We start from the raw sequence: 24,979 nt of genomic DNA, 5'->3' as shown, positions 1-24,979 counted from the left end.
CAGCCCCATGCCGTGCCCCACCTCAGCACCACAGCGCCCTTGCCTTTTTTTGGAAAGCAAATGTGGCCGCATGGTTGCACACCTGTTCTCCCCGCCAGGGTCCTCCCCTCCCCACGCCAGCACTGACAGCGCACACATATCTTCAAGGGAGGCTCAAGACTTTGCTCCTTTAATGTGCAATAAAAAAAGGCAACTCTCCCACACTCCGCAAGAAATCCCATGAGCAGGAGCCCCAGGCTTGGCACCCTCCTCCCTGGCTGCCTTTTACAACTGGGTAGTGCATGCAGTTTGCTCAAAAGGGTTTTTCTCTCCATGTGCAAAGGAGCTCCTGGCTGCTGCAGGGCTGCTTTGCTGGCACGAGATGACTGATGTCTCACTTCACCTCTGTGGTCACCAGCTGAACAAGCTACCCCAGCAACAGCACGTTCTCTCTGGTATAACAGTGCTGGTGGCCTCCTGCTTTAGGGAACGCAGCTCTTTGGCCCCAGCACACACAGCTACCCTGAGGGAGTCCACAGCATTGGCCTGATCAGAGACTCCCCACACCGCGGCACAATGTGGTGGAAGGCATCGGTGGAAGTGAGGGGGAGGTGGGACTGCATCAGGAAAAGACAGGAGAAAAGTATAATAATGGGAGAATTAAATTAACTGCAGAGTTTGCTGAAGGCACATCCTACCCCACAGCAGACAGCCCCTTCAGCCTGGGGTGCTGCTCACAGCTCAAGCCCTGTGTGCAGCCGAGGGCTTTGGTAACTGGCTGTCCTGCAAAAGAAACATTTGGGCTGTGGGTCGGATTCTGGATAAACTGATGAGAAGGGGAGGAAAGGAAGAGGAAAAGAAGGGGTTGTGAGTGGGAAAGTGTTGCATACCACAAGCACTTGTGCGAGAGACTAGAGCAACTGGGCCCCTCTACCATTAGTGTTCCTCCTCTGTGACCTCTAATGCTTCACATCCCCATGCTTCCCAGTCTAACACTGGCAGGCAGAGGGCTGGAGAGCCATTCCAGGGATGGGGTGAGGAGAGGCAGGCAGGAATGATTTCAGCAGCAGACTGCAGCCTCTCCTGTTTCTTGGGCAAGATTTCTTAACTACCTCACTGGAGAGGAGGATGGGGAGCTTCTTCCACTTTGCCCACACTGTCCCCCCCAAGAAAAGCCCACTGAACTCCCACATTCCCTAGCAGCTTTAAAAAAACCCTTCACAAGTCTATTGTGTAACATCCCTAAACACAACAAAGATTATCTGAAATCTGAAAGCAGCTTAAAAATAAAAACAACTCAAGGGGAAAACAGGAAAAGAGTGGAGGAAGGGGACAGAGTCCTTCCTCTGCTGGCCCCTGGTCGGAGGCAAGCAAAACAGCACACACAGCCTCTTGCTCCACACCACACCAGTCCATAGCATTCACAAGGCAAACATAGTGTCGTCTTCCTTTGCTTGCTTCTGATGATGGCTGGCAGCAGGAGGGGAGATGGACGTCCCTGCTGAGGAGCTGGATAAACTGGGTAGTCGGTCTGCAACTTTTGCTCGCTCTTCCAGAAACTTGTCGAACTCTGGGGCAAGAGAAGAGCAGAGCATTAGCAAGGAGGGAGGTCTGTGAAAGAGCCAAGGAGTTGCCAGGACCAGCTGGAGAAAGGGGTTGCTTGGCAAGTCTTACCTTCGCTGGTGACACCTTTTGCATCCTCAGACTCTCCCTAGGGAAGGAGAAGGGCATGGTTAGAAGCACGGTAGACAAAGGCATCTCCACAGATGGGATTCTTTGTCTGCACAGAGACAGGATAGCGCTCCCCTTAACTCCGCAGTACAGACATGTTAGAATGGTCCTGAGCCTCAGTTCGTTAGTTACGCCTCCCAGAAGGCTGACCATACTGCTGTGGTATCCCAAACCCTGTGTTCTTGGCTTTTCCTCCCCTGCTCCCTCCAAGCAGCCTGTGCCACATACTCAGCAGTGCCAGCGCTATTGTACACTGCCTAAAATCCAGCCCTGCAGACAACTCTGGCAGGACTGCTGGCTCCAGGGAAGCAGCTCCTCACATACCACATCTGTAGAGAGCCACTTTTCTATGTCTTCCATGAAATTGGCTTGGGGAACTGGCACCTAAAACAGAAGGAAAAAGAGTGATGAGGCCAAGAAAAAGAGAGGATGCTGCAGGAAATCCACTCTGCAAAAAGAAAGCGCAACCCAAAAGCTAACCCTGTTGCTCCGCTGTTCTGTCAGCTCAGGCCCTTCCAAATCCAGCCAGTGCCACTGCAGAGCTCTCCCAGCTACCAGTGCCACCGCTCACCTGCTTCCTCCGCCCCATCCACAGCCAGACATGCACAGTTTCCAGGATACAGGCTATCGAAAGCATCTGGGGTTTAGTGGTTGGCTTTGGGGTATTAGGACTGTACCAGGCTTTCCATTTTGGTGGACTCACTAGGTGGAAGTTGGCTGCTTGTATTAGGCAGCCAGAGAATAAGAGACAAGCTTCTCTCCAAACCTCTTCCCTTCTGCAGACAAGTGACAGTCTGATGTCAAAGTCTGTGATGCTGAAGATATTGGACATGTCAGGTTTGGCACCACATTAAGGGGGAAAGACACCTCCCAAGAAGTGATTCCCTGGTATGATCATGGAGCACAGCAGGATTTGGCATCACACCAAACTACAGAAACAGACCCATCAGAGAGAAGGTCTTCTGCAATTTAAGTAAATTTTACTTCCACTCGGGACAAGTCTAGCTCAGAAGACTTCACGTCCCTGGCCAATTTAAGCAGCAAAGAGACATCTTCCTAGCAGATGGAGAAAACTTGGAAGGAAACCAAGTCTGATTCCAAACCCCAGATCCTTTTCTCCAATCATGAGCTCCTGAACAAAGCTGAGCAAGGAGCAGCCCTTGCTAGAGGCTCCACAAGCAGAAGCGCAAGAGAGTATTTGTGGGAACTTACTATTAGTCTCCTAGTATGTATAGCTCTACTTGCTCCCAGGAAACCAGCAAGACCAAGAAAAAGAGCAATTCCTTCTTACCAAGGACAGGCAGATTTCCCCAAACCAGGTACTAAGTGCAAATAGCTACCACAGCTGACAGATGGATGAACAGGGATGGAAGAGGATGTATGGGGCTAGGGAAGTTTCAAAGTGAACTGGCTTTGTCTACCCAGAGAGGAACTCTTTGGGGTAGAAGGGCATTCAAGCTAACTGGACAGCATGTGGGAAAACTTCCTAGAGCAGACATCAGTTTGGGCAGTGCCCATTTCAGGAAGACAGGCTAACAAGCCTAACTAAGACCTGGGAGCCTGTCAAAGCCTCAGTGTGCTTGAGGGGATGTAATTGCAGGAATTCCTGCTGCCAAAAGACCAAATTCAACAGCCGGAAGGGTCAAACACTTTATCTAGAGAAGGAGGTGTTGAATAGGGTAAAAGCCCAAATGTGTTTTCCTCCAAATGGGGCAGCTCATGCTGAGCAGGAGAGGCTGCAGGGGGAATGAATAGCAGGAGTCTTCCTCATGATGCCACCAGCCAGTGCCTCTGCCCCAGACACCCACTCCCAAACAGGCCATCCTCTAGCTCAGAGTGGCACATGCTCTCGTGGCCTCAGAGCAACTTGGATTTTTTCCTACAGACATGTTTACTTGAGGAAGGACTGATACACTGCCTGCTTCCTTCCCAACCCTGGTCTCCACTACTGGCCCAGATCAAGGTTGCTTCATTTGAGTTTGCAGTCTCTGCTGATGTCTGCTGTACACCCTCATGTGCTGTGCCAGAGCCACTTCTAGTTCAGCAGCCCCAGCCTCCCCCTCCCTGCTGGCACTCCACGATCTCACCATTCCTTGCCGCATCATCCACTTAGTCAGCTGGGCTCCATCACTAGATGCACCAGGCTCCCCCTGGTCAAGAGAGAGTCTGCACTGAAAACTGCTATCGCAGAGGGCGAGGGAGAGGGGAGGCAGTGGGTTTAGGGTCAGGGAAAGGACACGTAAGTACTGGTGGCCTACTTCTCTGATTGCAGAGAGAAGGCAACTGGACTTGGGGAATCCTGCTGAAGAGAAATAAAACATACATTTCCAGGTGGAAATTTCCCTGTAGATATATGGAGGCCATCCTGTTACTGACTGAGTCAGCCCCAGACTTTCCATAGTTCCCCACCTCTGCGGTTTAAAGGATGAGCTATATAGCCCAGGTAGGAAACACAGGTTGGTAGAGACCAGGGGTTATCATCAGTCATGTTAAATACTTGATTTTTCCCAAACAGACAACACAATTGTTGCCATCGGTAAGCAAAGAGGATACTCTTATTCCTGGTGATACACTTTAAGCTCTGTGGCCACTCACCGTTCCTGTGTTCTGCTGCCGGGCATCCAGGGCACCAGCAAGTCCTTTGGAGGCTTGGGGATCTTCGTACTTTACCCTGAAAGCATGAAGTTAGATAACACACAGGTTGATGAGATGCCCGAGAGTGAAAAGAACTCCTAAACACATATTCTGTGCTTCTGACTGCACAACTTTTCATCTCTTGTTCTGCTCCCAAGAGCTTCTAGGTGTGCAAACCCCCTACTAAAGGTGTAGCCCATCACCAAACAGACTAATCTACTCACTGCAAGATCACTGTGGGATACCACAGGACAGCCCAGGCAGACAACAGGAGGATGACATGGCATCGTATGAAAACAACCATACAAGAGACTAAAACACAGACTTACAGAGATAGGCGCAGCAACCACAACACTCATCTTCTCTGGGGTTGATTATAGAAGAGAGATAACTAACACAGACTGACTGGAAGATTACAGCTACTTCAGAAAGGATTTGAGCAACAAGCCCCTATATACTCATCTACCTTCACAGACACAAACACAGCTCAAAAACATCTCTTTTAACTGATACAACTCAAGAATTGATGGTGGCAGAGATTCACTGGTCTGTGCTACATAGGAGGTGAGACTGGATGATCAGAAGAGCCTAGTGTTGCTTCAAGGTCTCCAGATGTACCATTACAGCAACCTTTTTCTACACATATACACATCTCACCCATAATCTCCCTCATCCCACTTCTCTGCCCCGTCTAGCCTGCTACCACACATCACCATTTGATCCATGCAGAGTAGGGAAAACAGTCCATCCATGCTGGGAGAATGAAGCCTCTCCTAGAAACTCTCCGCAAGTCTCCTCTCCAGCTGCGCCCAGGCCCCTTTTTGCAGACCCAGCAGACCATCAAGTGGAGCTGTTTTTGTTGAGAGCCAGGGGCTTGGGCCACCGGCACTCAAACTTCTCGAAGAAGTGCTCATCAGTGAAGGGGCCGCTGTGGACAATGGCATCAAGGATGAAGTACAACGCTGCTATCATGCCACTGATGAGGAAGAACGGCAGGAAAGGCTTGAGATGTTTCAAGCACTGCTTCGCCGAGATGCACATGAAGCATGGGGGGGTCAGGAACAAACCCCAGTGGCCTTGCCTGTGTCTCCTGCCAGCACGTCCTGTCTGGGAACAGCAGAGCAATGGGTCTGTTCAGATGGAGGGAGACACTGAGAGCTGAGGTTGGTGAGTGAAATGTGAAGCCTGAGCCAGTGAGAGTAGAAGCTACCTGGCAGGAGTGCAAGTGCAGGCACATGGAGGGCAGTGAGAAATAAATAGAAGATGTCTTGTTACTTGTGCAGAGATCATAAGCCTCAGCCTGTTAAGGATTGCGCCACAGCGGAGAGGATACGATTCCATGCCTGTCCAGATCTCCCCCAGCCTTAAGCACTCAGCACATACCAGTGGCTCGGATTTCAGCCCCACACTGGGTGCTGCCAGCACCACTGTTTTTGTCCTGGCCTGCCTCTGTCCTCAGGCAGCACACCCCACAGTAGAAGTGGTGGGGAAACCCACAGACAAAACACATGAAGTTGTGTGTAGGCCATGGGTTTCCCCACTACTTTTACCAGAAGCAGTCTGAGGCAGAGGAATGAAAGGAGACATCCTTAAGAGACCTAAACTTGCCACTGCCCAGCTGCAGAACAAGGCACTCCCATGGATGGACATCAGGACCACAGGTCTTTGAGGGCTGAAGGCAGTCATGTGCCTGGGGGCTCTGCTGCTTGGTAACTGATGGAGAGCAGTGGATGACTCTGACAGGCAAAACAGCATGAGATGAGCCTCAGTCTCTTAAGCCAAAGGGATCTGGTCAGCACAGCTCTTGTCAGCTCCTCCCAGAACAAGGATTCAGGAATCCATTTTTTGCAGTAGGGAAGAGATCTCTTCAGTTCAGCCAGTACTACGGAGACCCAACTCTTAGTGCTTTACATCAGGAGGTCTCAAACACACTGTGGAGGTAGAAACATCAGGCCCACTGACCAACAGAGAAGCTGAGGCACAGAGCAGTGCCCTGCCTTGCAAGCCACAACTGACTGCACGCTTCCTGCACTCCAGTTCAATAGTCTGTCCATTAGGCTGTAACGATATTCAGCAGTTCCCAAATTCAACATCACCTCAGTCAGGGCACATGAGTTCAGAGACAGACAAGGAAACTCAGCCAGTCCCACTCCACACCTTCATCTCCAGACACTGAGTCTCCCCAGCACATGCAGCACTGCAGTCCCCACACGCAGAGACCACTCCATCTCCCCACACCCAGGAGGACACTGTGAAAGGGGGACGACGGCAGCAGGGAGAGGGACTGGGAACACAGAGGCCGTCCGACAAACACTGTGTGTCAGAAGAGTGCATTTTCCGCTGTCTCCCAAGAACTGCTGCTGGTTGGGGTCACAGCCCCAGTTGCCTGAGCCCTCCCCCTTTGCAAGAAGGCAGGACAGGATAGAGTGGGCTGATACACTCACTCTCTGCGCTGCTCAGCCAGTGAGCTGCCTCGGGTCAGGGCAAACATGTCAAACTCTTCTTCCAGCTTGCCAGAGGTATCGAGGGAGTGCAGCCCCGCGCTTATGCTGCTCGAGCCCAGGTCTGTGGGAGAGAGAGCAGGGTGAGCAGGCAGCACAGAGCAGTAAACGGAGGGCTGTGGGCTTGGAGGGTGCTAGGTGGAAAGCTAGCATCAGGACAGGCTAAACTGCTCTAGGCCCACTCCTCTATCCTGCCCCGCAGCTGCAGCGCCGGCTGTGTGTGTGTGCAGTGCCGTGGGTGAAGTAACAGAAGCAGTTTCTTTGCCTGCTCAGCAGATATTTTTAGCTCAGTCTCAGGCAGCACCATCATCGATTTACTGCATTTAGGCTAAATGTTCCTGACCATTTAAGACAACTCAGAGGGAATTGCCTCACAACCTGTGGAAGAAGAAGGATAACCTGTGCTTCTGGGCAAGCACCTCTGAGACAGATGAGTAGATTTTCATGACTCAGGCATCATCCGGCAAACCCTGACTTGAAAAATATCTCAGCTGGCTTGTCTGTAAAAACAGTCTTGCCATTTTTCTGTAGCTGCATCCATGCTGTACTGAATGTGCTCACAGCTAGCAAGAGGTTCAGGAAGTGCTATGCAGGTTGTCAGTATGTTTTGAGGAGCCCTCAGGACCTCTCAGGCTTTCTGAGTAAATGACCTGTCAAATCTTGGGTCCTGAACCCAAGATGCTCATGGATGCCTTTGCAGCACAACTCAGCTGCTTTTCTTCTCCCAGACCTCAGTGGTCAGTCTGACACCACACAGCAAGAGAGGCAACTGCACTGCTGCTAGGCATTGCAGAAGGAGCAACTTTCTCCCCTCCCCTCCCCTCCCCTCAGCCTATTGCTGAGGTCCTTCTTAAGTCACGTCCAGCTTGTGCACAACTTGAGGTATGGATGCTGAGACATATGCTTGTATGCCTTGGGGCACACACAAGTTTCTTCACGAGTTTATTAGTTGACCATACACCCTATTTATCTAGGTTACTTTACAAATGTGACTAAATAATTTTGGGAAGTGATTCAAAGGCATTCTTAGGAATCAAGGATTCCCAGAGCAGCACAGTAGAAGGACTGAGGGGTAAACTGCATGGCAACATACTCATTTCAGCCAGCTGAGAGGAAAGGTTGTTGGTGACTTCAGGCTGTCTCACTGCAGGAGTACTGGTTCCCAGGTCAATCAAGCTGTTCTCTGCCTCATTTGGTGCCTTTGGAGAAAAAAACAGGAAAATGATGGAGTTTTGGAAGCTCAAACACTCTGACCCCACAACTGTAGCTCATTAACACTGAAGAGGGAAGCCTTTCTGTACCCATTGAAAAGTATCAGCTGTGAAGCCCCTCCTTGTGAGAAGGAGGACAGTGATCAGAGAACTGGCTGGGAATAGTGTCGCAGGGCAGAATACGCCTTGGTAGCCAGCCTCTCAGCTCCGCTGGATGTCAGCAAGTAGGGTAGGTACTGGCTCAGAGGACAGGGCAGTGCTCAGAGGACAAAAGGAGACTCATATGGGAACTGGTCCTCTCAGTGTTCATTACTAGGAAACCGTAACTACTCCTGGTCTGCTCTTGTTCTTCGGGTGAGAAGAAGGCTCCCACTGGCAGGGAGGGAGAGGCTAGCAGTGAGAACTGGAGTGTCCTCCACACCAGCGCGGCTGGTGCAGCTGGGCTGTGAGAGCAAAGCCTACAGCTTGTAAGTGGGGCAGATTGAACCTCTCTCCAATTTAGCAGGGCACTGCTGGACCTGCAGGATGCAGAACAAGCTGCACAGAGGGGCAGTTGCTCTAACTTACCTTAACAGGCTGTCCTGTCCGAAGACGCTCAAACCTACAAGGAAGATGACAGGATGTGTTTCAGTAGTGTGTGCTTATTCACCCATAGCCCAAGAGATTTCTTACAATGCTTGGTGCACACTGCCCTTTCCGACATACTGGGAAAGGGGGACCATGGCTCAGGGCCCAATTCTTGCTCAAGACCGAAGACACTGTGACAAAGCCCACAGAACTGATGTCTCCTGAGAGGTGGTGTGAGGAAGCTTCTTGTGATCCTCCACAACTACTTCTAACCAAAATGGTTCAAACCCAGTTCTTCATACAGACACAGGGACTAAATTCTCCAGACTTCATCCTAGCTTAAGAGGTGGGTTTGATGGAATGGAAGAAAAAAGAAAGGGGTGCTGATCCCACCTGGGCAAGTCCTCTCTGTCCCTGTCTACCTCAGAGCTAGAAAACCAGCTCTTCCCATGCAGTTCCTTCCTTCTTCTTCTGGGTTATTGCACAGGGACATCTTTATATTCCATCAGTAACTTAAACAGCAGCTTTGAAGGGACAGGAATAAATCAGTGAAAACTGAGCACTGGCTTTGTTCTCAAAGATGGATGATACAGGCTGATACATCTTGAGTACTATATTTATGGGAAAATCAAAAGGGTTGCATAGAAAGTCTCCAAGGGACTGTAAACTCTTGTGGAAAAGCAGGGCAGAGAATTGAGGAGAGAGGTACCTTTCATGGCGCAGAAACACATTGTTGAGGTTGTCATTGACGAGGAGCAGCTCCTCGGTGAGTTGCTCATGGAGGACGTGGGGAATTAGCTCCAGCACACGCTGCTGCATGGCTCTGCATGTCCGATTCAGCTCCTACTCACAGCAAGGAAAAGTTACCACAAAGGTCAGGCTAAGGCTGAGCTCTCACAGATTTGGAAGTTTCACTGGGACAGACAGACCCCAGAGGCAACTGGGATCTATCAGCAAGGGCTGATGGGCAACAGATACCAGTGTGAGAGGTAAGCTGAGTCTGAGTTTTACAGACAATAATTGTATACCTCTTGTGTAACACATAACCCAGAAAGAAAGGCTCTCGGGGACTACAAGTACCCATGTGAGATGATTCCAGCCTCAATAGTGCAACTTTCCTTGGCCTGTGGAAAACTCCACTTTCCCTGTGTGTCCCTTATCCTACCACTCCCCGGCAAACCCCACACTAAACTGTCCAGTTGTTCCCCACGCCTGGCAATATCTCAGTCCATCAAGTCACTGCTAAATCAAGCTGCATGTGCCAGCCCTCCACCCTGCCAGTGTTCCTTACTTGCAGCAGCTCCAGGTCAGAAGGCTCAGCCTGGGATGGCACCAGCTCTGTCAACATCTCTGACATAACCTTCATGTTCCCATTCACCACTTCCAGCTCACTGCGCAGCTTCCCGATCTGCAAAAGGGAGGGGAAGTGACAGCTCCACCTGGGAAGACTGGGGAGATAGCTGAGGTAACTGTGTGTGTGTTCACAGAGCCAAAGGGTATGGCCACTGGGGAGCTCACTTGCCACCACTCAGTCTAGCTCCCAGGAGCTCCCAGCAGAAGAAAGCTCCATTACTTGCCATCAAGTTCATTTTCTGGTAATATATGCCAGGGCCTCATCTGGGATCTCTGGCCACTAGCCTAGCCTTGTTTTTTAATAGCCAGCACAGGCTGCTGTTATGATTCAAATCTCTCATCAGCTAGCAGCTCCTGTGTGGCAGCCACTCAAATAATTTCATTTCCAAAGCAGTGTAAGAGGGGGGAAAAAATTAATTCCCATTCAAAAGGCGAGCCTCAGTTAATTGCGCAGTTGAAGCTTTTTACCTCTGGTTTCAAAAGCTGCTAATAAGCCTCTTGAGGACAGTTTGTACCCTCTGCTCTGCAAGGGGATGCAACATACCGACAGCTGGAGATTTGGTGCTGAACATGGTGTCATATGAAGTCAGGTTGAGGAAGGAGAAAGAGGATGGGGAAACAAGTGAGAAAGCCCTGGTCTTTGGAAACTGCATAGCCAGATATGGTTGATTCATATAAAGCCAGAAGTGAGGCAAGATAAAGAAAGATGTTGAGGCGGCACCTACTGAGCGAGCTTTTGCTGTACTGCGCTACAAAGACCTCACTCAAAACCTGTGTCTCAGTTCTCCACTTCCCTATAGCCAGGGCATCTTCCCTCTACCTGCAAGCAGCCCTGTCTTAGGAAAACATAACTGCTCTGTATTTGTGGTATTCCAGCTCACCACTGTGACCACAACGGAGCTCTGGGGAGCTCTCAAGGGACTATGCTTTAAGGAACAGCTCCTTGAGGACAGAGGCTGGGGAAGGATGAGGACAGCAGCACCAGAACAGTGTTTGTGAAACAGTCCCCAAACGCAGGGAGAGTCAGCAGCATCACCGGGCTCGTGTCCAACTCACCTGCTCTGGTGTGGGTGTGATGGGCGTCTCACTGGGTGTGCCTCTCCCAGTGGGCAGGGTGACAGGGTGGAGGATGGACTCTATCTGCTGAGGGGAGTTGACCACAGGTGAGTTCTGTCCAGACTGGGAGTCAGAGCTATACACAGTCTACAGACAGAGGTGGGAAAAGTGATGGAGAGGAGACGTTAGACACTCACAGCTGACAGAGAAGTACAATTAGGAGACAAATGTTGATGTCAAGGCCCCACCTGCTTTCAACAGCTTTTTTAGCAAAGAGGCTGCCCTGGAGCTTCTTGCTCCACGAAAGCCCTCTAAGTACAAGCTAGAGCTCCTGAAGTTCCCTCATAGCTCCAGAACAGCAACTGCCCAACACCCTTCTCTTCAGCAATGCTCCCATACCCTCTGTGGTGTGTGGATGGGTGACAGCATGTCCAGATCAGTCATGGGGAACTCCAGGCCCTTCCGTCTCAGGTCTTCATAGACAGCAACAACACCAGTCAAGTCTGGTGAGCTGCGGAAGGCATCTGCCCAGGACTAGGGAGAAGGAGACAGTACAGCCCATCGTCATTTACAGTAGTCTTCTGTACAAACACCTGAAGACACGCACTCTCTGAAGAGGTGCAGATGCTCATGCTTCTTGGCTCACCTGGATGAGGGTCAGCACCTTGTCATGCACTATGGCAGGTGGATTGTTCTTCGGCAGGATTGTTCTCACCAGGACACCTTCTACAAAGTCCTGGCTGGACACAAGGACATGGAATCGATGGCCGCAGTTTTTGACGCATGTCTCCAGGACCTTCAAAGGCAATAATGCATTAGCTATAGCCTTCTCTGCCTACATGTGTTTGCCTTGTTGGCTTTAGGTACCCCCGCCTTTTCAGCCAGGGACTCAGCTTTACAGCAGGATATCACAGTGCTGAGAAAGAGCCCTGACCACTCACCGTCAAAGCCAGCATAACTTCATGGAAGTTCTTATTCCCTACAATTCTCTTCTTAATGGCTCGGAAAGCATCTTTGGGCCTGCAGGGGAAATCAGATGAAGAAAGATCATCAGAAGATTGAGACCCACATACAGAGAGGCAAAGCAAAACAGCCACTGGCTCTGGATGCCTCATACTCAGCCGGTGACCTTCCCCACCACAGTTTCAGGACAGCTTGGAGCAATGACTGGGAAAATAGCTTCTGCCTGTGGTGCTGCAAGAGAAGCAGGGTCCTGCTAAAGTGTACTGTTACTGAAACTGGAGGCCTCTGTGTCGATACCTGCAACAACTGAAGGTGTAAAGGACACAACAGAGAGCAGAGTAAAAGCAATGCTAGAAACGCACTACTTGGGGCAGAACAACATGCCATGGCTGAGAGACTGAAAAGAAGGAGAACACAAAAAAGCTTGGCATGGGTTAGAAACAGGAAGGAGTGAGCTGCAGCAATCCCCGTGTTGCTCAGAGAGCTGTTTAACAACATTTCCCTGGAGGCTTTTAGAAAGAAAGCAGCAGGGTAGATGCAGTGGCAAAATCTTGCATATATTACAGGTGTGCATGACAGCAGCAGTATAGCAGGGTCTCCTTAATCCTTCTCAGAGGGGAGAAGCACTGCAGTCTCAGCCCACTGTGGTCTTGTGAGAGGGCACAAATGAACCAACATGCTCTGGCAGAGCACGGGAAGAGAGGCTGGGCTGGAAGAGCAGCAGCATTGGAGGAGAAGAGCGTGGTGGAGACACAGAGGCAATGAGGTATTGGCCTGCGGGGCAGCATGGCTGCAATGGATGGGCATTAGCAGGGCAGTGGCAGAGCCCATCATGTCAAGAGGGTACAGCTGTGTTATCAGCTGCTCAGAATTGAAACAGCAAGTGGCCACAGCTTGGGCCTGAGAACAGTGGACAGACAGGCATATTTGCACTGTGGGGATAGCATGGGAAAAGACTGGTGACAGATTTGTGAGTAGAGATGTTTGACTTTGTTTTCATACAACTGTGAAGCTGAAAACTGGGCTTGCTAATCCTCTGTCAGCACCACTGTGGGGTAGGACAGCAGGAGCGAAACCTAAATTTTTTAATCCATGTAGCACCTTCCTTTTTACATGCTGCTCTTGACATCTCCACTGTGAGAAGGAGCAGTCCCCCTTGAATTCACTGGCAAACCCCCAGAGTTAACAAGTCTGGCAGATCTCTGAACATCTCCCTGCAGGGAGAGGGAGACGAGGGCTCCCCCACCTACTTTGCACATGTCTGAGTGACTGTACATGAAAATACCTGAGAAGTGAACCCCCAGCAGGACCTGCACATTCAGAGGACTGAATACAGCCTGAGATTTTCCTCTCTTCTCAGTCACCAGCCTGCAGATTTTCACATTCCCAGAAGAGAGAAACAGAGGGGTATGAAGGAGGAATAAATTGAAGTGGAAGAATTGCAAATATACCTCTGGGAGATGGGAGGCAGCCTGGCTTGAATTGAGGTTTCTCTGGGGACCCTGAAGGCCTGTTTGATGGCTCTCAGTGCTCACAGAGATTACAGGGAAGCATCTAACAGATGCTCTGACAGCCTTGCTGTGTCTCTTGGCCTCCTAGCAGAATGCCATCCCAGGGAGTGTTGGGAAGCCTAGCTTATTACCTCCACCAGTGCATGCTACCGCTGGAGTCTAGGGATATAGTGTTACAGTGTCTGCTGGGACCTGCTGCTGGATGTGTACCCTTGCCAGCTCCCTTACCCTTCTTCAGTCTCGTTAATGATGTCGCAGATCTCCATGTTCAGAGCCCAGTCCTCGCTCTGCAGGGACCCATCGGTAGCTCTCTCTGGAAAACAGCAACCAAGACAGAGCAAGGCTAAGAGCAGCTCTGGCACTTTCATGGGCTGCTGTTCAGCCGTCACAAAACCCCAGAGCTCAGCCTCCTCCCTCTCCCTGGCTTCCAGCACCACAAGCAAGGAGGCAAAACTAGGCGTAAAGTCCAGGTCCCCAAGTACTCCCACTAGGTGTCACCACCGCAAAGCACATGGCTGGCCGGCGTTGGGTGGATGCTCAACTTCGCCCATGCCACATAGCTACCAACACACAAACACACACCGCCTGATCTCTGGTGTTCTGCACATGAGGGGAGGGGGCTCGGCATGACTTCAGCTCCTCAGCTGGAGAGAAGGGGGCTTATTTGCTTTGTTGCTGGAGGGCCAGAAACCGGGAGTTTGGTCTGCTCACACTGGCACGGATCAATGGCACCACTCTTGGTTTGCAACAGATCAAGGAGACAAAAGAATCAACTCTCTTCTTTTTACACAGGCCTTACATAAACAAAGATGCAAACATAAACACCCAAAGCAGGGTGCTCTCCTGTTTAAGGTTTACACCTCTCCCTGAACTTCTGGCCTCTGGGGAGTATGGACAGAAGTGGACTGCAGGCTGAAGTTGACGCAGTATTGTTTCAGCTTTGTGTCCCCTTTAATTAGGAATTCCTCAGTCAGCCTTGATGTTATTCAAGGCAGAGATTTAGGAAACGAGCAGCTATTACTGAGAGCACCAGTGTCTCCACCCTATAATCAGCCAGTCTTGGTCCTAGCCATGCTGACTGACTGATGCCTTCAGGGACACCACCAGCCGCGGGGGGGAAAGAAAACCACCAGCGGGGCAGGCAGGCCCAGGCACTCTCCAGATCACAAGGAAACACAGAGACAGCAGATGGCAAGCAGAGGACAAGAACCATCTTCCCCAGCTCTCCCATCATATAAAACGCCTGACTTAGCACCGGGGTAAGAGAATTAAAACTAGCCAGACCGGTTTAGCACCTACCAGGTACTCTTCAGGAGAGCTCAGACTCAACAAGGTACTTAGAGAAGTGCCTGCATTTACAAAACTGCTGTTCCTGCAAAATCTGGAGCTGGGCCTTGCCAGCTACCCCTTTGTAGAGGCCCTTCCTCCACAGAGCTGCTTTATTCTGCTTTTGACCCAGCCGCTAACGATCCCTCTGTGGGAATGGAATGAAATGGCCATTCACGAAGGAATAGGATAGGGCTGTAACACAGGAAAAATAAGATTTTTAAACTCCTGCTTGGGTAAACACATCCATCATGGTTTGGGATGCCTTGTTTTTAAGGGCCAGGCAGAGAGCTATTCACAGCACCGTGCAATGCAGCCTCTTAGACACGTGTCCCTCCCACAGATTACACACCACAGCACTAAGCTACCTGTCCGCATCTTACTGCAATCCAGCCACCACCTTTTCTGTTGACTGCAGAACGTATTGATGACACTGTGATTACACTGATACACTGTGGCCACAGCCAGACTGCAGAGGGCAAACTGAGGGAGTGGCAGAACTTCCTGATGCTCTTCCACCTTTCTGAAGATCTGGCTACTACTATAAAATCCTGAAGGCCCCCGGATTCAGGTCACTTTGTCACTTTGTGTACTGATTTTATATAGGAATCCTGGTCTCTTGCAGATCTAAGCTTCCTCAGTGGGGCACAGGAGGTAGCATCACATTGGGTGGTGTGGTGGAGAATATATCCAGGGCAGTGGGATGCAGGGATGCGTGTCTGGTGCACCAGGGCATACACCAGTGAATGGGTGAAGCTGTAGTAATACATGGGAGAAAATGTTTTCCATTAGGGCTCCTTTGGGATCAGGACTTGGTATAGTGGCAGAGGTCCAGGTTCTCTCCTGCTCTGGGACACCACATGGCCAGCCTTGCTGGCAGGCAGATTGCAGCTCAGCTCAGTCTGATGGATTTGGCATACATGGTCAGAAAGCCACCCTTCACTTGCACTCTCCTCCAGCATCCCCCACTCATGACACACCTTGGTTTGAACTCCAGCATAGCCAGAAGTTTCTCCATACTGTTTGCTGCCTCTGGCAGTGAAGCACCCAAATCAATCATACAGGGGTTACTCTACTGAAAGGAAATCCACATCCACTCTTCTTATCCCTGAAGGAAAACACTGTACATGGAAGGAAAAAAACCACAACCAAGGAACAGGGCTGAGCCTGTTGGGAAACCCTGAGCTACAGAAGAAACCAAGGATGAAATAAAAACTGCCTTAAACCATCAAGTCCTTGCTGTTCAAGTCTCCCCAACCCTCCTCGTACTCATTTTCACTGTACATAAACACAAACTGAGTCTGCAAGCACCCTTCCCTCACTTCCCTGTGTTTGGTGGCACTCTGTAACCACCACCATCCCTTTTCCTCCAAACATACCGATCCTGCCAAGGTCAGACAGCAGGTTTGCTTTTCAGACAGGAATGCGAACAAACTGTGCATGCTCCTTCACCTGGCCGGCCACTTACAGAAAAATGGGGCTTCCTCCAAAGTGACACACACTGCCCCACTGTTACCCCACAACGCTGTGGTCAGCTGCTGCCGTCACCCCTGTTCATACTGGCTGACCAAAAGCTGCAGGAAAGCAGCAAACCTGCCATAAATGCAACGTAGGCTCAAAAAAGACAAAGTTTGAAGAGCAGTGTTAGAGCATATGGAAAACAGGAAAGTGACCATGAGGCATTTCCAAGGACAAAGCACCTGAATTTACCCAGTACAAATTAAGGCCTTGGGAGAGCTGGAGCTAATGCCCTTTTAATCCTCCTTGCTTGCTTCCAAGCACTAATGGACTGTCCAAGACTTGTGGGATATGTTGGAGCTTTCTCTGAAATCCTGAACTTTATCCTTTTACTAAAGCCTGCAGAAGAGAAGGAAACAAAGTCTATTCATTAGTCACATGAAAGATCAGGGTGGCTGGCCTTGTTTCACGAGCTGTAATTAGCACATGAGCTGTCTGCCCCTCATGAAATGTGAGCCGGGGATGGCCGGGTAGAGCGATAAACCCCTAAAAACAGCAAGCACAGGAGGCAGGGCACAACCCCCTGCCCAGCGCTCTGCCTGGTGGGGCTCATCAGGCACCATCCACTTCTGCTGGCTAAGGAGCTGAGCCTGACCTGCCACGGAGAATCCTCCCCAGCAAAGGTTATCGGCGGGCACATGAATGCCGTCTCCCTCCAAGACTGAAACCAACAGAATGTACAGGAGGCTGTTCACAGGGCCGCTTCAAAACCACGTTGTTTTGGCAGCCAGTCCCGCTCTCCGGGTGTGACAGCATTGGGGTTTGTCTGATTCCAGTCTGCTGCATCACAAATTGCTTGGACTGACCCAGAACCACTAAAGAATGTGGTACGGGTTGATTTAAAGCATTGAGACTTTTCCTGCCTGGCATTTGATGCGCTCCTGCTGAGTTCAACTGGCTTATAAAAATTATCTAGAATCATCAGATAAGAAAGAACTCTAAGCACGGCATAACTGACACAACAGAGCTTTGTGCTATCAGTGAATTTCACAGCTTTGCTTCTTTTCAAGTTTATTGTCTCTGCTTTCGTGGCAGGGGAGAGCCCACTGTGGGGCTGGCAATCTCACCCGGCCATCCCTGCAGCAGCACACCAGCAATACAGCCAACAGCACGGGGAAGTACAGGAGCTGGGGACAAAAGATAACTGTGCGAGCTCCTGTCTGCTTTGCTCCCTGTCGCTGAAGCACCCATAACCAGACAGGTGCTGTTCAGAAACCCCTCGCCTGTGACATACTCTGCCATATCTCATCAGAGACTGTGTGCCTCTCCTCCAAGTCAAGCCCTTAAAACCAGAGCTCCCTACAGTGCTTAGTCTCGCTGGCTTTAAATTCCTTAGCAAAGCATCAAGCACCTTCTCACCCGTTTCAACAGATGTTTGAGGGCACCACCATTGTGTTGCACGAGACAGCACACGTTCAGCAGAAGGCAACACAACAGTCCTTTCCCCTAAGCTCCCTTCGATTCATACCCCCCTGGCCCAAATCAGCATCCTGTACAATGTCTCCTTGCTAAGCCTCCTGCTTTCGCCTCCCTTGGGGAAACCAGCACCAGCTCAGTCAGGACTCCACAGTTCAGCTGCACTGCTCCTCCGAAGACGGACAACACACTTTCTAGAGAGAACAGAGATATGGTCCAAACCTAATTCAAGGATGCTGATCGACACACACCTGTACTGACATAATGCTGTGGGTATTTGGGTCTCTGAATTTCTCCTGCTCCTTCCCTGTGAATCAGCTTTAACCCTTAGGGATCAAACAACTCTTCCACTGCTGCCTTTACCCCTTCGCCTCCAGACAGAGTGGGCACAGAAGGCAAGGCAACACTTTTTTGAGAAGCACTACCTTGGAGGGACCCATCTGACTCTGACAGGAGACTGTTACCTACAACAGCTGGTAACTGCTGCCCACCAGTTCCTAAGTCCTAACTCACAGAGGGGTGCAGGGATACCTGCAAAGTGGGATCCAAGTGGCTGTGGGGATTTTTCTGCATACTGTGTTGTATCTGCTCTCCTTCCTCACCCATGAGCCCCTTACTTGCTACCTCTTTACAGTCGGCACTTTTCCTGGCTCTCATGCTTAAATCAACCTCTAACCATAAAAAAATCCTCTTCATCTCTGTGCTACACTGTTACTTCTCTCCCTTGCCCGCCCTCACTCACTGAAATAACCGGGCTCTGTCCCTTTCAGTATTGCTGTAATTACTAGTTATTCCAGACTTCCAGGATCAGGAGAGAGCATTGGTGGTTTCTTCTCCCTTCTCTCACTCAGAGCACATCCTTGAATTTAGATTTTCCATTTTGAAGTTTCTCTTAGCTCCTACATGGAGGCGCAGCGGATTTCCCTTTTGAGGGGGGAATCCAAACTACAATGCTTCAGCACTCTGGAGATTTTCCCACTGGGTTAAAAAAAAAACAACAATCCCCCCCCCAAAAAAAACCCCAAACAAACCCAACCAACAAAACCCCTGAAGAAGTCGTTATTCATCTTACTTGGGAAAAGACACCATGGTCCAAAACCAGGACAGAGGCAACTTTTGTGACTAAATCTCAAGACTGGAAGTAAAAAGCTAGAAAAACTACTCCTTTGCAATTGACTCATTCTGTGACAGATGACCGACAGTATCTGAGCATTGGTTTCCTTGTCAGCAAAATGAATGGGACTTACTAGATTAACATTAATGAAGGAATTTGAGAAAGTTGCTGCGGTGTGCCACAGAGGATTTTTTTTTATTCCTTAGCCTTCATCTAAAGCTATTTTAGACTTTGTAAGCTGTATCAGGTAGACATGACTTTGCTCAAGTAATTTACAAAGGCACAGTATTAGCTTTCTGCAGACAGCCCAAAGCAGCAGCGCTATACAGGTTTGGGGATCAGGCTCATGGGTTCAACGTGCAGCTGCCACAGACCTACCAAACAAGTTTGGGTAAGTCATGTTCGCGTCTCAAATTAAACAGAGAAGATAGCACTTATCCATGTCCCCAGGAAGTTGATAAGCAATGTTCAAAAGCAGAAAACATTCGTATTTTCAGCCACCAGGCCTTTCAAGTTCTCCACATTGAGTTCCCTTCTCATATGCTGCAGTTCCTCCACCCCTTTGGACTCCCATAACCCCAGTCAACCCCAGTCATTAAGATCTCTCTAATATCACACCTCTGGTACTAAGGACTCTAAACTCTAAACTCCTGTTTGACAACACTCTTGAAATACAGTTTTCCTCCTCTTTGTTGTTGGTTTGTTGCTTGAAAACCCCTTCTTTAATTGAAGCAAAGCCCAGAGGGACCCCACTTACAATCTGGCTACTATACTGATCAGAAGATCCAGAGGGCAAGAAGTGATCTGTAACATCTAAAGATAACTTCAGATTGCCTCTACCCAAACACAAAACCAAATCTGATGCACTCACTGAGGGAATCAAAGAGCATTCATTCTGGAAAGGGCAGGAGATGGCTTCTCTTGGGAAGTGTGATGGAACATGTGATATTCATGGGGGGAAACTGTCAAATATCATCTGAAGTTTTTTGTTACAGAAAACTTTCCCGGTCATCCTTCTCCCACTTTGCTGTGTGCATCTCACCTATCTCACCCAACACTAGACACCGCAGTGCCCCTGACTCACATCATTCAGACAGTGCTTTGGGTAGCCTCTAAACTAAGCAGCACTTATAAAAGCATTACCTAAAGCAGCTGCTTGCTCCCTTCCCAGCCACAGCAGCCTATTCATCCATGCTGCGCTATTCACCAAAACCTACTGAATCAATGACCAGATGTTTACAGCAAATAACCAAGGTCTGCACAAGTGACAAAAAGCAAGACTGAGCAAGTGCATCAACTTACAAATGGCTGTTGCACGAGCTGGAGAGTTTAAACAGGCAACATCCATCACAACTTGAAGGCACTTAAGACAATACAACATGGGAAGAAAATAATCTTTGTTCTAAGTATTTTAAGAACTGCATCTGTTTTCAGACCAGTGTAGCTGTTAATGGTCTTGTTCTTTCTAACTGCAGCACCTCTTTGCTCAGTTTCTGAAGGCTACATCCTTCTGTGCTCATCTAGCTGACCTGAACACAGGGACTAAGCCAGACTGTGTGTCTTCGGGCCTGCAAGGTCACAGAGCTGACGCTACACTCCTGCCCGTGATTCCACTGCCGGGGCCGGTACTCAGCCCTGTGAGGGAGCCTGTGGCGTAGCTGGGGGCTGCTCTCCACAGAGCCAGGGCACAGCCTTGCCAGGCCCTACTTGTCCCAGACCTCTGTGCTGGGAAATCCACAGGGGCCAGCCACCCCCAGAGTGCTCATCCTTCACGTGGGGAACGCTGATCTGACTAGCTGTGCCACAGCACCCCGGAGCCAGGCCAGCCTGAAGCCCCCTGCCCCCCGCAGCCTCCAGCTCAGCGATGGCTGCCCCCGCCGCCCTGTCACCTCAGGGCCAGCGCAGCCCCTTAACTGCCCGGTGAGCCGCCCAGCCAAGCAGCAGCTCCCGCGGTACCCCCCGGCAGGACCTCGCCCCTCTCACGAAGCCCCCAGAGAGGTGCAGGCGGGAATGGCCCCGAGCCAATCACGGGCCTCGGCTCTGTCGGGGGGCGTGGTTCAAGCCACCGGTCTGCGGCCCCTTTAAGTGAGGAAACTTCGCCTCGCCACCTCAAGACCCCCTCGCGCCCGGATTGGCTGGCGGGTCCGCAGACGGAGCCGCCACGGGCTGCGCGTCCACTATTGGCCGGCAACGCCCGTCAGTCGGAGCGGAGCTCTCCCCTGATTGGTCGATGCCCTCTCCGTCCCGCCGCGAAGGCGGGGGCCGACGCTTCCCGGAGGAAGGGGTCCGGCGGGCGGGCGAGCGCCCCCGGGGGCGCGGGGGAGGGCGACCGAGCGGGTGGGGAGGGGCGGGGGGGCGCGCGGCCGCGGGGCTCACCGATGCGCTGCCCCACGGGGGAGCTGAAGGGGTTCCCCAGGAGAAAGTCCATCGCCGCCGCGCCGCGATCAGCTGACGCCGCCGCCGCCGCTCACGTGACCCGCGCGCCAGGCCGGGGCGGGCCCCCGCCGGGCCCCGCTGTGACGCCACCGGCGCCGCGCGGGAGGGGCGCCCGGCCCCGCCGCGGGGCTGAGGCACGGAGCTGCGCGGGGCCGGCCCCGGCCCGCAGGAGCCGAGAGGCTCCCGGCCCCGAGAGCCGCCACCGCTCCCCGCAACACCGCGCTGCGCTTCAGCCCGTGCAGAAAAACCGCGCGCTGCAGCTTCGCCCAGATACGCGACAGCCTGTCGCGATAGATTTTCAGTTCCCCGTAAACCCGTGTCGGTGCGGACTCGTAGGGAGCGGGGGTACCAGCTGGGCGGCCGGGCACCGCGTTCTGCGACGCCCTCCCGGCCTCAGCCGTGGCTGCCATCCACTAACACGCTGACCCGCGACATGGGGACGTGTCAGTAACCACCGCAAATCACGATGGACCCCCCCAGCCTTGCCCCCAGTCCCAGGTACTGTTCTCCCCCAGGTGCCACGAACCTGAACGGGTGAGGCAGCAGGGAAAAGCCCCGATGCCATCTGCGGTGCTCGGTGGCAGGTCCCCCCTTCAGAGAGGTCCCCAAACGGTCAGTGCCCCTTACAGCGACATTCTGGGTGACCAGCGCTAGTGGGAATAGTATAGCTTGCCTGCAAACTGAGTGAGTTTAAGGAGAAGTGTTTGCTGAGAAACACTAAATACTAGTAGCAACAACAGCTGCAGAAAGCACAGTGCATGCCAGAAATTAAGGACAATACTCCAAACATTAAAAAACACAATTATATTGTAAGTACAGTACAAAAAAGTTTCTTTGTATAATTGTGACATAATCTGGATCAAACAGCAAGGAAATAACAAAAATATAAAAACTGCTAAGTCTTGCCAAAGTTTTCCCTCTAGTACCAAATACCACAAGATACAGATTATACAAAGTGTACAAATTTTAATAAAAATATAATACACCAGGGCTGTGTGTGTTTTTCACTCTTCAAGAGTTTTCCATTGTACAGACAACAAAGCTAAAGCTGATCCCCTTCTGTTCCTTAGAGAGCAGGTCTACCCCTTCACCACAACGGTCTCCATTGCAAAGGGCTGGAAAGAGACACTTATTTTATGCTCTTCCCAATAGCGGGTGTTTTAGTACAGGCCAGAATCCGAAGTGGGATCGGACTCCCTCCCTCCTGGGCCCCTCCCAATTCCAGGCTCACTGGGATTAGTCATACACTGTTAAAACATGTATGCTCTGGTGTGAGGGCTTGGGTCGAGAACACGTACCTTCTGCCTCCTCCACTAACTGGCTGAGAAAACCAAACACAGCACTGTGAAAAGCTCCGTAAGAGATGGCCTACCTTGTACAGGCACAGCTGGGGAATATAAGAGGACACCTGCACCTGTGAGGACATCCTGCACACCTAAAGATTTAATTTAAATCTTATTTGGGGCTCAGCCACAATAAGGGATGGCTCACTTTCAACTGCCCTGAAAAACAGAAGGCAGATTTCAGACTGGCAGTAAAAAAAGCGCTCTTCCATCTTTTTAAAGCTCTTACATTATGAGGCTGGAAAGACTGGAGTCAAATTGTATTTCAGTTGTTCTACCTACCGTCACAAGATAGCCTGTATTCTACAAACATGTAAGATCTTTCTGATGTTTCCCCATGCAGTGCCAATGCTTACTACTACACATACAGCTGATTCCTGCAAGAAGTGGGGTGAGGCAAACGATTCATATTTTCTACACACTATTGGTGGAGGGAGGCATTTTTGCTTTTAAATTATGTATATATATATATATATACACACGCAGAGAAATATACAGGATAAATTAAAATCTGTTACAGATATTGGTAGAAGTTAAATACATATGATAGGAACACCACATACACGGACATACATACACACAAAAGCCTTTATGAGAAAGTGTTCTCTTGCGGCTCCTCTTCTAGAGGAGTAGAAAACCAAACACCAAGTATGTGGCTGGAAGGAAGGGGAATCGGTCCAATCAACCCACATGTGCCTTACTCAGCCATAACTGCTTCAAACTGGTCATTAATCACTGCCTCGCAGCAGCACCATGGCTCTTTCAATACGGCTGGTGAAAGGGATGGGGGATGAACAATCTCAGAAACCAAAGTTGTCTGTGTCTGTTCACAAAACAGATGCAAAATGGGCAGAAGCAATCCAAGTTTTTCCCATCTGCTTTCACGCTTTTCTCCATCGAAGCAGGCTGGCTGTGCTCTGGAAAAATCAGCAGGAGGTTCGTTCTCTCAAGCCAATGCAGCTGGTTGATACATCATGCTAATGGCAATTTGGGTGCAAGTCCGCAAGAAAAGATTAAATTTGCTGTCGTCTTCCACTTTACTTCAAATGCCAGCTACCAGACCAGCCAGCTGACGCTGAAAACTTTCAGTTACTACTGACTGAAGAGGGGGGGGGGTTGGAAAAGTTGACCAAGAGGCAAAGACCTCTGTATCTTTGATCAGCTATCCAGTTTTCCCCTCAAGCAGTAGATTTTAAACTGAAGAACAGCTAGAAATAAGGCTGGTGAAGAGTTCAGTTCTATTCCTTGGTCCAAAACATATTATCATCTCTACCTACCCATAGAATATCAGAATACTTTAGGTTGGAAGCGATATCAGGAGGTCATCTGGTCCACCCCTCTGCTTAAATAAAGTCCAACTAGAGCAGGCTGCTCATTCAGTTTCTAAATATCATCAAGGATGGAGAGTCAAGTACCTCTCTGGGCCACCTGTTTCAATGACCCCTCTCATGGTGATGCTTTTTATATCGCGAAGTCCATTCTCTGGCTGCTTCCCCCACTAAAGGATGTGAATTTAAGGCCAGTATCTCAAAAGCTTTCTGAATTCTTCTTACAAAATACTTTAAGATTGGAGGACATTTAACCCACCAACACAAAGGGGTTTTCTCAGCTTAACTTCACAACTTTTCATAAAATAGAAGCCAAATTGTTACAATCCTATGTATATACTATACAGATAGAAAACTTTAAAACCCTACACACGGAGCCCTTTGGGAGCACCGGCATAGTGCATATGTACACAAGTCAGCTATGCAGAGGTTGAGTACATTCCAGGATCCTTTCCCATCAAAGTCCAGGCATGATGTAGGCGATGTTGTCTAGTGTGTTTGACTGGGAAAAGAAATTTAGTATTTTTTAGTGTTGGTTAATGACTCAAAATCCTAAAAAATGACACAGATGAGGGTACTAAGCACATTCACTTGTCTTACAAGTTATCATATGATGAGACAACCAAATGTGCCTAGTCATCACCACCACTGCTAGGCTTATTTTCACATTTTTGGAAATGTAAATTAACTAAAAATAAAGGTAGTCTCAGTATTTGTAAGCACCTGGAAACAATGAAAATGCTTGAGGCTTTCCTCATGTGACCTCCTCCTTATGAACCCCACACTCTTATCTCTGATTTTAAAACAAGCACATTGACCATATCACATTAACCATGGGAAAAAACTAGTGATGAAGGACTTCAGCAAAGTGATCTATGCTGTAGCATATAAAAAAAAAATTACTTTACACTCAAAAGTCCTTTATGAAATTCTATAGTGTAAAAGTAAAGAGAAAATCTTTCAAACACACTATTTCACTAATAGGGTGTCAG

General features: G+C 50.0%; 1 protein-coding gene across 2 annotated transcripts; it reads right to left on the bottom strand.

Annotated features, from left to right (window-relative positions):
• Positions 1-141: 141 nt before the first annotated feature.
• On the bottom strand, positions 142-24,970 carry TOM1 (target of myb1 membrane trafficking protein). Of its 2 annotated transcripts, XM_080392888.1 has the most exons (16): positions 21,257-24,970; positions 13,735-13,819; positions 11,974-12,052; positions 11,679-11,828; positions 11,432-11,566; positions 11,033-11,179; positions 9,915-10,031; positions 9,333-9,466; positions 8,624-8,657; positions 7,939-8,044; positions 6,789-6,909; positions 4,306-4,381; positions 3,798-3,860; positions 2,035-2,094; positions 1,654-1,690; positions 142-1,549 (listed from the first exon to the last, which is right to left on the bottom strand). In XM_080392888.1, the coding sequence occupies exons 1-16, from the start codon at positions 21,306-21,308 to the stop codon at positions 1,401-1,403; spliced, it is 1,545 nt and encodes a 514-aa protein (XP_080249014.1). In that variant the 5' UTR covers positions 21,309-24,970; the 3' UTR covers positions 142-1,400. The 2 variants fall into 2 exon arrangements, with proteins under 2 accessions (XP_080249014.1, XP_080249015.1); XM_080392889.1 differs by lacking the exon at positions 3,798-3,860 and having other exon boundaries at positions 21,257-24,969.
• Positions 24,971-24,979: the final 9 nt, after the last annotated feature.

This window comes from Falco punctatus (assembly GCF_963210335.1).
Source record: "Falco punctatus genome assembly, chromosome: 6".
Taxonomy (NCBI): Eukaryota; Metazoa; Chordata; class Aves; order Falconiformes; family Falconidae; genus Falco; species Falco punctatus.
The sequence above is the reverse complement of the archived record's forward strand: the minus strand, read 5'-3'. Positions and strand labels throughout refer to the sequence as shown.

What these genes read in the sequence shown, in the direction of transcription:
- TOM1 (XM_080392888.1), bottom strand. Translation starts at nt 21,308, where the DNA reads ATGGACTTTCTCCTGGGGAACCCCTTCAGCTCCCCCGTGGGGCAGCGC. An exon ending in GTGTTTCTGCGCCATGAAAG is followed by an intron (nt 8,658 to 9,332) that starts GTACCTCTCTCC and finishes TCTTCCTTGTAG; the next exon opens with GTTTGAGCGTCTTCGGACAG. An exon ending in AAAAGGTGTCACCAGCGAAG is followed by an intron (nt 1,550 to 1,653) that starts GTAAGACTTGCC and finishes CTCTTGCCCCAG; the next exon opens with AGTTCGACAAGTTTCTGGAA.